We start from the raw sequence: 11,750 nt of genomic DNA, 5'->3' as shown, positions 1-11,750 counted from the left end.
AGGGGGACTTGGCAAGCTGCAGAACTGAAAGGAATACATCACATGCACTGATTCCAATAAGTATATGTGACATAACTTGGCATTACTATGCTTTTGTGGTTAATCATTTAGTTTTATCAGCTTGCATACACATCATCTTTATTAAACAGTAACCATCCTTCATGAATCATGCAGTTCAAGGCCAAGAAAATAATCAGAGACCATGCTCTGTGCCGAGGAGATAGAATGGTTTGCAAAAAAAGGAAAATACTGCTTTCTGCCATCCATCACAGTTTCCCTGGAATGAAGAGCCAGATGATAATGCTGGGGCCTCTTTAGTGCTAATAAATCAGACTGTCAGCCTGTGTCTAGTTAATATGAATTCTGTACAGTCCAATCCAACTTGGACCACTCCAAGACTCCCAAGCAGAAGATGAGGAGCCAGAAGCCCCTACACCACAGTGACAGCACCTGTGGTCTAATCAAAGGGTCACACCATTTGGGCTTTTGTAAAACTAGATATTTATTTAATTCATACAATACATTAAACTGTTTGGTTTTAAACCCAGGGTATCAGGAATGTATTTCCAAGGTTCTTGTCTTTGTAGTTGACCTGAAAGCAAAAGAAACCATCCACTTTTCAGATTAACTTCTTACTAATCAAAATCAGTCTGTAAACAAAGTTTTTACTCTTAATTCTGATCGTCTTTTGGTTGTCATCATGCATATTCAGATCTTCACTCAAGTCAACTGTCCCTAATGTCATCCTCTCTGAGTAGTGGATCAAATTCTGCACCTGCCACAAAAGGAATCATGTAGGCAGAGAAATTATGTAATAAAATGCACCTACATGGCTGGTGTCAAAAAAGTGGCTGAAATAAGGATCTCCTTCCTTCTCTGGCTTTAGAGGCTGTAACTTAGATTTCTTTCCCCTTTGAAGAGTCTGAGCAGCAAGTCTTTTCCTTGTCATTGGCATCTGCAATAAAATAGCAGTTGCATTACATTAGAAACAAATTAGGGCACTATTGTGCCCTTGCTGACAACTTCGTAGATACGGATAAAAATTGGCTAAATAAAATGCTACTAATGTCAAAAACCCTAATTGTCATTATCTGGATATTTAAAGATATATGGGCATGACTTAATTGATAGATTTCAGGATATAGGAAGAAAGAAATAAAGACTTTATACAAATCATCATCATTCCACAACATGCAGGATATGCAACACAGCTGGGGGCCACAATCACTGTCTATAGGAGACTTAAGTGTTAATAAAACCTCAGTCTCAAGATTACTATCAAATGGCAAAATGATGGTCTATGGCTCTGGCTCAAGTTGTACGCTTGAATTATATGCCTGAAATTCATATCTAGGTTTATGTTTACTGAAGAGCTTTCAAGGAAAATGGGTATTTCTTTTCGTAGGAGTGGTTGCATGTGCTTGCTCTGTGTGTCACTGAAGGCTGACCACTACTGCATTGTGAGAGCAAATTTCTCAGACTGACCCTCATCAGGCGTATATTGGAATGATGTTATTTATTGGAATGATGTTATTTGCTTTGATGAAAGAAGCAACAAAGATTAACATCCTTGTGATATTTACGTATTTTTTTCTAATTTCGATGTACACCTTTTCGTTGGTTTTTCTATTTTATTGCTAAGTCATGGATACTAAGTTACATAATGACTGAATACACATCAGTTGTCACTTGATTCTAGCTCTGTCTCTCATTCCTAGAGCAAAAGCTGGATCATGTTAGAAGCATGGACAGATAGCTTTACCTGTGATGTCTGCCAGGTGTCTTAGTGCCACAGATATCTCTTACTCAGGCATCATGGCAAATTTTGAATGTCCTTTCACAGAGCATGTCTAAAGTCCTTTTCAGGAAAGATTTCATGGCGCTGTGCATAGCAAATACCATGACTGATTCTGCTCAAGAACAGAATGTGTGTCACCTTCCCCACCTAGTGATGCATTTTCACCAGTACTCATAAAGTGACCTAAGCCTGCAGAGAGTGGCATACGTGAAGCGTTACAGAGAGATTTACCCATTTCCAGAAAGCCCGTTCCTCTACCACCCAGCAAAGCGAAGCTGAAGAAAGGCTATCACAACCACCTATTAATCTAGAGATTATGTTTATACAAGAACTATCTTCTTGTCCCCTACAACGTACTAACATCTCCTGGTGCATTCATGTTCCAGTTGGGTTGGGCAAGGTAAACCAGCTCCACCTCCGAACTGGTAAGTGCTGTTGTGATCCTTCCCACCTTCTCAAAGTCCATTCTCAGCATGCATCCTCTGTTTGCCTACATCTGATAAACACAGTATTCTTTGTATTTTATTATTCTGGGCACAGTATTACAAGGAGGTGAACACCTCTTCCTTTACTTATCACAGACACATTAAACACATGAAAAAATCCACATGGATTAAATATTGATTTTATTTTTTAGAGAGCAAGTACAATGATGTTGCATTAAAATAATGCTATGTCATAGTTGTTACAGCTCTGATAGAAAAATAAACATCTCAATATACTACAGTGTCAACTCAGTAATAAATACCAAAATAGAAGTTAGTAGTCAACTGAAATTAATAAAACAACTATAAAAGTATACTATTTTAAATAATAAAATATTCAGTATATTTCCAGACAAACAAAAGTAGTGATTTAAAAGTATCATTTAAAATGTAAAACGAACAGTAAGAAGTTATAAAATTTAAAACCTCTTCCCTTACTAATATTCTCTATGCATAAAATCTAGAGGAACATTATTTATCTTTATATACTTTTTTTTTACAAAAGGTAGCATATGTTAAATAGAAAGTTAAAAACTGTAGTATTATTATTAGCTGTGACACAATTGCTAAATAAGACACTTTAAAGTAGCATTATTTTTGAAGCAGCAGTAGGCAAGAGCGAAGATGTTAGCATGGTGAATTCATCCAACACTAATGCCTCTCCAAAAGACTCTTTCAACATCTTCCTTCAAAATACAACTGAAACAGCCCAAACACAATATAGGTATCAGAATGAAATGTTAGATTTAGACAGAAGTCATTAATTTAAGAAATGCCAGACAATTCTTTTTTTAATAAGTAGGTACCTTTTTCTTTAAAAGTGTGAACAGAAAAGGAAAGAAAGAGAACATGCAATCCAGAGCAGCACTTCTAAAGCCTAAGGATCTAGTAATTTGGAGGGGGGGAAGCATTATGTTTTTTTACTGCAGACAGGCCAACCATTCTGAGCTGGCTTGCTCTCAGTGAAACCCCACTGATTTGTCTCACTATAGAGATGCATTCTTACTGGTTAATTTTAACCTTTTTTCCCCGCTCTCCATGCATTTCAATTCTTAGAGATGGCTCTCTGAGAATTGAGATGGCTCTCAATGAGAGCCCAGAGATGTCTGTGCATCAGAGCAGCCTCAGGATATAATTAAAAAGTAGTGTTCTTCTTAACTACAGCTTCATTTCTGCTTTCCCCTCTCTTGCAAATGGACAGCTGGAACACTGGCACCACTCATCACTCACAGTCAGAGCAGAGTTAGGTGTCACCCAGCACTGACTCAGCACAAATACCTCTATGAGAAGTGCCCTTTACAGCTACAGCTTACACTCCTTAAGGTTGACTGGTGGAGATCCAAGGGCTGGTGGAAAGACAATGGGCAGGTGCCCAAAGACTCTCCAGAAGCTTTAATGGAGATCTGCAGCATTCAAGTTTACAGGTGATCCCTTGCTATGTGACGTGTAAGCATTTTGGATGAATAAAGATGTGAAATGTCTGCAGTGTTATGGTTCAGACTGCATATTATGCAGTTCCAGTGTGTGGACAAGTGCCTAGGATGCAAACCTAGGAGAACATCTCTGCCAAGCCAACCTACTTTGAAGAGATTTCCTGCCCTGACAAAAGGAGAAGGGAGGTCTTGGAGCATCATCTCTGTAGGGACACTGTAGGAAACCCCAGCATTGCACCTACTGAGATTGCCGTCCCTCTTCAAGTCCCTGCACAGGCAGCCATGCCCTTGCATCTCTCTGCCCTGGGCATTTCCAGACCTTATGTTTAGTTTTAGGACTGAGGGTTGCTTGAAGCTGTTTCATACATTCACTCCCATGGTTTGCAAAACATGTACATTTAGGTATGCACACTAAGCAGGAAACAAATATTATATATGATCACACTGGGAAAATAATATTTTTCCGTGGTAGTATGAAGAATGCTTTACATAGCAGGTTTTCATGACATCATAGAGAGGAAAAAATAAATCCAGTTGAGAATAACGGATAAAATGTAAACTATGCCCATACGAACATCCTTCCTTTTAAAGGTTCACTTTTAACATTCCTTGCAAATGTAAGGGAATTTCAGCTGGGCACAATGAAAATTCCTTGCATACCACGTGCACGTTTTCTGGATGAAACAGCTATTTTCCCACACATTTCTTCAGCAATCTTATTAGTGTACTCATGATGCTTGGAAATAACCATTTCATAGCTTTCCTCATTTTACAGTACTTAAAAACATCTGAAGTAAAATGCATGCTTTTTAATTGCATAAACATGGAATTTCTGAAATGTTAGGCAAATAACCAGTCAAAGGTAAAAAAAGGGAGATTAGCATTTGAAAATTATACATATGTATTTTAACATTAACATTTATGGTGTAAAAAGTCATGCGCATGCTCTCGGAGCAAATCTAAAAACAATTCCCAAAACAAATGATGAGATACAACAGTATCTGCTGGTACATATTTGGATATAGGCACGCAGTAGAATTATTTGACTTCCTTTTAATTTTTTTGAAGGAGCCTAGTATAAGAATTTTATTTGAGTAGTTTGGAATGTTCTATTCTGAGGTTAGATATTTTCCCCCTATTTTTATGAGCATCTTTGATACACAATACATTGAAAACTAATGTGAACTAATTTGTCTTTAATATCTCCCATATTAAGCACTATAGGAAGCAGAGTCCTTCTGCAATCACTGAAGAAATTCCTTGTGAATTACAGGCTGCTTTCTCATTTAAGGTCATGTGCTGAGGGAACACAACTCCCTAAATAGTGAGGCTTTTGTTGAGCTATTCATCTCCTGCAGCAGCTCTTCTGAAAAACATGGTCAAAGGCAGAGGGAAACAAGTACCAAGCAAAGCCAGAGTTTCTCATGGATAGATTCCATCCCTAGAAACAAAGCCTCCTCCCAAGAATCCTGCTCTGTATAAGCTCCCCACGGGCCTTCTAAAAGCCTTGACCTGTCACATTAGCAGCAGCTTATTCTCTTTCACCAGCCTCCTCCACAATACAGTAAAACCATGAGGGAGATGCAAAACAGCTTTTTATTCTTCTTCTTTTTTTTTTTTCTTAAAAAACTCTTTTTTTTTTAATGTACATTTTTTAATCTCAAGACAGCAAGCTGCTTACAGTGCAATTGGTCCCGTGAACCTGCTCTATTTGACCACAGCATTTTAAACATTCAGGCAGGTGTCTGATAAGGAAATACTGGCCGTGCCCCTTCACAGGCAGCACCACAATGCCAACCAAGTGCTATAGAAGAAAAGCAGTAGCAGTGTGATGTGTCTGGAAGATGGGTGTTACAGCTCAAATTTTCTTCCATCGAGAACTCAGCTCTGTTGTCCCCTACCCACACAATTTAAGTCCCTCTAGCAGTGAAAAGTAATTCTTAAAAAAAAAAATAGTTATCACTTCAGTAAATGCTTTAATAAATGCTTTAAAGCATTATGGTGGGAAAATATCACTGAGCATTGAATTTTTTTTGTTTTGTTAAGTGAAAGAGACAACCAGAGACTGTTTGCTACTCACAACTAGTCATGAATTGTGATAAGGGTAATAGCAGGTAAACCTTTATCAATCTTTTATCTTTATCCCACTGAAACCAATTTTTTGGAATCTGCTAATTTACACAGAAGGAAAATGATCCTACATGTTTTAAAAGAAAATGAAAGTTTAAGGTATACTTGATAGATTACAGAATTAATCTATAACTAAAATTCTACAATTAAGCTATTACTAAAAGTCAGGGTCAGTGTAAGGAAATACTCTTTTCTTTAAACTTTTACCTTTATGGTAGAAAGCTCAGGGCCTACTTTGGAGATTGCTTTAGAAACATTAAATAGTCCAGTTTACAGGTTTCAAAAAAACACCCAATCCCTAAGGTCTAGAGCTTTTATGACTAATGAAAAGGCCAACGTCTTTATATTGTTTTTCTCAATCCCACTTGATCAATTACTCAAGAAACTGAACACTCACATAACACTTATCACTTGTTCTGCATCCTGCCTTCTTTTCACACGCATACTCCTCAGATTTTAGTGGGAATTTACAGAAGAAATACGGAATAGGAAATATATACTAATGTCTAAAAAACTGCACATAAGGAGGTCCTGCTTTTTTTCTGTAACTCTTCTCTATGACAAATACAGACCAATATTTCGTATTAGCAATAAATGTTGCTAAAATGATACGCTGTCTTCTGAGATGATTTTTTTTTTGCCAGCAAGATTTTAGAGCATTAGAGGTTGATCAGACTTCTGTGGGGTTTTGGCAGCATAGGGTTAGTAATCAGACTGACACTTCCAACTAGCATATAACACAATGGTCTTCTACCATTACAGTCCGTTTCAGGGGTAAAAAAAATGCTTCTGTGTGACCTTGTAGCTCACATTCTTCTCTCAGATAAGCTTATATTGGTCCCACCATATTTAGAAGAGCTTTGCCCATTTCTGAAGGCAGAATTTGATCCCATATGTATGAAGTCAATTAATGTGTTCCCTTGAGAAAAAGACATATTTTCCTCACCTTCTAAATTGCAGGTTCTTTTCCACATCACACTGGACACATTTCTCAAGGCACAGTCACAAAAATCAGTCACAAAACTCGACCCTATCAACTAATTTACATAAAGAAAAAGAGCAAGTGTAAAATCAGACATTCCTGACATCATACAAAAAGATCAAAGCCTTTATTTGGCAAAACACTGACATGTAGCTAGCAAACCAAACACAGCTCTGGTGTAATTCATCTACTTGCAACAGGGTTCATGCTGCTGACTCCAAAGGTGAAGTCAGTCAACAGTGATCATCATATAGACTATGCTGTTGGACAGAGAAACTCTCATTTTCTGTAGCCACTCAGTTTTCAAATACCTTAAATTTTGTACAAAAGGGTTTTTTATGTTTAAACAAGTAAAAAAGCTAAAAATTACTCTTTATCAGATATAAATTATCTTTAAGTGACATCATCCATATAAAAAACTATATATATAATTTACCTGTGTGTGCATGCTGTGTGTATACACACACAACTATAGACCCACACCAGTAACTAAATACTTATTTAATCCAGTCATTTTTATGAGGAAAAGCTAAGATGCTAAAGCAGACAAATCAGTGGAATTTATCAACTGAGAGAACTATAAAAGTACCATTTACTCTATTTAAGAGCATTTTAATAGTTTCATCTATTGCTATAATATACAGCAATATTAATATTTCAGTCACAGCTTTTGTCCATTCCCACAGAGCACATCAGTACTAGCTACATGTAGAGTGAGATCAGTGCTTTGTCAGACCAGTTCATATCTACATTCTAGGCCATAACTAAATAAATTAGAATATGCTAAAGTGCTACATCAACACTAATGTTTCTGAACAGTAGTAACGCACATTTCTCTTTCAAAAAAACCTAAAAAAATACAGCAGCTATAGTTTCAAACATAATCACATAACGTGAGTCCGTTTACAGATCACTTAGTTACAGTATTCAACAAAATGCACAAAACAAAACCATATGGCAACAGTCAAGATTCCCACAGAGTACAAAAGGTAACTTTTTAAAAGTCGATCATGATGGAAATAGAATTTGCAGAAAACACACAGTCTTCAGAATTCACACTTGAAAGTTTCGTTTAATCGCAACTTGCTGATGTCGATATTTATTTCCTCTGGTTTGTCACGTCTGTATGTTACTGTTCTTGTGCAAACTGTAGGCAAAAACATCTTATCCTTGAAGGAGAAGATATAATTTTTATCAGCAATTAGCTAAATTTTATATGAAAGAAAAAGATTACTGAACATGATAGCTCCGAAATAAATTACCTTTTTTGTTGCAGATACTCTGTAATCAGATGAAGACTTAACTTTATTGCTACTCCCCTGCAGAATGATCTGCCTGATGATAAGGACAACAAGCAACCCGATCAGAAAGGTAACTATAAAGATTATGGAAAAGACTCTAAAGTAGCTTCGTCCAGAGAAACATTCTGCAACAAAAGGAAAACACAAGGGTAAAGCCTAATGTAGGGAGCAGACACATCCCTCTAACACAGGTATATCTACCACTGCATAGCAACGTTGCATAAATGTAACACGAGCCTGATAAAAATTGAGGGAAAATCACTTAGGGGAAATTAAGAGGAAAAGTTGCCATATGTAGGCTTTTTACAGTGGGGCATATCAAGAAAGGCAATTCAGGTTAAGATCCATTGTAAAAAACTGGTGAAACTATTGTTCCTTTAATCTACAGAATTAAGACTCAGGCTTCCTCCATAAATTCTCTGTAGACGAGTGAGTTTATAGCTGAAATAGAGAGGATGAAATGTTAAAGATGTTTGGGGTGAAGAGAATTTAATCTTCAGAAAATGACAGTGAAGATCACTGGTGAAATATGAAAGATATTATTGAATCCTTGTCCAGTATTGTCCTCACAGGTAAACTTTTCTCACATGGTAAGCTTTCCTTAATTAATACTAAAGTTATGAGAAGAATATTCACAGTTAGTTTTCTCATTTATGAACTGTAGGATATAAAGATGTACATAAATGTGAAGTGACATTTACCTACATTTTTGTTGCTGTGTGGAGTGATTAAGCTTTACGAGATTTTATTTACAAAAAAAAATTATTCTTCCACGGCCCTCATAACTGCAGTTTTTTTTACTTGAAAGGAATATTCAAACATTACTGAACTTGAGGTAAGCATTCTACTTCTTTTTCCCTTGTTTCTGGTAATGTCAAATAATATAAGCATATCCAAAGTAATAAAACATACAGATGCCATAACAGATTTTTATAAATATTTCTTTAAGCATTGCTCAGGCAGGATTCATCTTTATTAGATGTGACTTCTCAAGGAGCTGGGAAATCTGATTTAGCAATGCTTGAAATCATATTTCCTGTTATTATTTATCTTTTACTTTCCCTGAAGCTATGAATGAGTTTTCTCTTTTTCCTGCCTTCTTTGTTATTGTAATAATATGACACACTTGAAAGACATTCTAACAGTGGTGAATTCAATTAGTAATCCCAATATAGTTTAATCTCTTATTAAAATTACCTAGAAAATGTCACATACCTGAAGTATGGTCAACATAATGTAGTAGGTAAGCGCATGAGGTTGTGCACTGGTCAAGTATTGCTTGAGATGTATTGTTAGAATGATGGCAGTGAACACAGTTCCTGTAAAATAAAAATATAATTAAAAACTTATGTCTTTCTCTGCACTCCCTTTAAAGAGATTGTATCAACAGGCTGACATATTATTGCTTGCACATAATGCTTTCCTCTTGTTAGCAAAAACATTGCGACATTTATTTTTTTTTCTGAAATGTGATACCTCTCTCAGTGTTTTATCTCTCTCATGCTTCTCAGAACCAACTAGTCAGAAGCTGTAAAGTAACACGTCTTTGGCTTTGAGCCACCTTCATCTGGTCCCTGCTCTACCCTTTGTGATGCGAGTTTGTCACAGGGTGTAGCTAAGGGTCTACCACCCTTTCTTCAGCTTTCAGCTTCCAGTTCAGTCCTAGTCTTTCCTTATAAATCAGACTCATTGGGATGCACGCTGGAATTGAAGAGTAGAGACAGCTTTGTTCATAATTTTTGGATGCTATGTTAAGACAAAGCCAAGTAAGTTTGCAATGCTGGGCAGTTCAGAGAGACAGCAGCACAGTGGGAGGCAGTGCTTTCAGTCTTGCCATCTTCATTGTATAGCCTTGCAGAAGATGGATATCACATGAGACCCTGAAAAAGCCCTGGCTGAATTTTTAACAAAGGTATGCCATCTCCTGAATTTATTAGTCATACATTTCACAGTGATTTTGAACAAGTGTAAGCCAGAAAGGCTAACTGCATTTTATTTAGTGAAATCTTAGCATTCACCTTTTCGGACATGATCAAGCTTGGCTCTCCAGCATTTCCTTCAAAGAGCTATAATTCAAATTAATACAAATAAACAATGATTCTGTTTTGAGCACAATGCCCTTTCCAATGAAAGGCTGATCTTTCACCTTCTGCACCGCAGTGAGATGCAGAACATTATGTGCTGACAAGTGGGTGTAGAAAAGCTGTGCCCAAGGCCTTCGTTCACCCTCTACACCAGGACCATGCAGTGTGCCACTGAGAGCTTTATCTAGCTTCTCTCCTCCTGGGGTTGCTCATTTCAACCTCCACACTGTCCCCTCCTTTATACAAGTAAGGAAAAATGACATGCTTTAAGACTAGCACGGCAAAGACTAAGTGTTTTAAAACTCAGTAACGAAGAATGTTCTCTGGGTAAGACGAGCTCTGCTCTGCTGACCAATGGCAATGACAATACACAGCTCCTTCAACTGAGAAGCACAAGGAGTGTGCAAAAACATATTTGCAAAATATTACTGGACTTTGTGGAATTCAGATGTAGGATCTAGTGTCCATTTCTAGAACTCCAAATTCATGGGTTTTATTTCCTACCCAGAAGATTTCATATGAAGATCGATATTTTAATAAAACTATGAAAAAATATAGTTTTTTGGCTTCTGAAAGCTGGAAGTTGGACACAGACTGGTGAACATAGATGTGGACATGCAAATCCCTTAATTTCCAGTATGAATCCCTCAGCTACAGAGAGAAAAGTATAAATTGTTTCAATTTCCTACAGCCTAAATATCTAAGAAATGTCGCATCTAGCCAAGCAGAAATATTTCTCCACGTTTCACCATTAGAGAGTTAAAAAGTCAAGTCTAGCACAAGAAACATACCAGTTTTCTTCACAGGCTTTGTTACAAGTAGGGCAATATTCACACAAACGGCCAAAGCTTCTTTGATCTGTGCACTCACACTTTCCACATACGCATTTTCCTCTTCCACTGCAAATCTGGCCCTTCGAATTCAGGCAGTGCTTTGCTGATTGTGATGAGCACTCACAACGATCACCTTCCCAGCCAGCAAAGCATTTGCATTTACCACCTTCACATTCACCATTACCTACAACATCAGAGATTCTTGAGTCATATGCTTTTATGAAAACATAGAAAATCAATTTTTAGATGCATACATTTGTTTCACTGGTGCTTTACATTAAACAAAGCTAATTTAGACCTTGATTTTCTAGTTAGTTTTTAAGTTAATAACTTGGGCTGAAATTACCAGCACGATATATATTTATGGATGCTGGTTGTTGTTAAGTTAAGCAAAAGTTACTACCATGATGTCATCCTAAAACCTCTTACTAAAAATTTTCCCTCTTGTCTTGGATGAAAGGAGTGGGGATTAGAAATTACACAATGACTGGGACATAGTCTTCAGGCAAACTAAACAAACTTCTCTTTTATAAGAAAATATTCAATTCAAATAAACGGCAAGATTCAGTGGAGGAATGAGTATCAAGTTCATGCACACATGCCAAGTTGTTCCTTCTTTTCTTTTCTTTTCTTTTCTTTTCTTTTCTTTTCTTTTCTTTTCTTTTCTTTTCTTTTCTTTTCTTTTCTTTTCTTTTCTTTTCTTT

At 36.8% G+C, this 11,750-nt stretch overlaps 1 protein-coding gene across 4 annotated transcripts in view; it reads right to left on the bottom strand.

Annotated features, from left to right (window-relative positions):
* Positions 1 to 2,407: 2,407 nt before the first annotated feature.
* The window catches only part of ITGB8 (integrin subunit beta 8), a 50,471-nt gene continuing 41,128 nt past the window's right edge, over positions 2,408 to 11,750 (bottom strand). For all 4 annotated transcript variants that reach the window (XM_017823876.1, XM_017823877.1, XM_017823874.1 and 1 more), the window contains 4 exons: positions 11,005 to 11,230; positions 9,345 to 9,448; positions 8,091 to 8,254; positions 2,408 to 7,997 (listed from right to left, as the gene is read on the bottom strand). In XM_017823876.1, the coding sequence (XP_017679365.1) occupies positions 7,875 to 7,997; positions 8,091 to 8,254; positions 9,345 to 9,448; positions 11,005 to 11,230 (617 nt within the window). In that variant the 3' untranslated portion in view covers positions 2,408 to 7,874. The remainder of the gene's footprint in view (positions 7,998 to 8,090; positions 8,255 to 9,344; positions 9,449 to 11,004; positions 11,231 to 11,750) is intronic.

This window comes from Lepidothrix coronata, unplaced genomic scaffold (assembly GCF_001604755.1).
Source record: "Lepidothrix coronata isolate B3197 unplaced genomic scaffold, Lepidothrix_coronata-1.0 Scaffold106, whole genome shotgun sequence".
Lineage (NCBI taxonomy): Eukaryota > Metazoa > Chordata > Aves > Passeriformes > Pipridae > Lepidothrix > Lepidothrix coronata.
The sequence above is the reverse complement of the archived record's forward strand: the minus strand, read 5'-3'. Positions and strand labels throughout refer to the sequence as shown.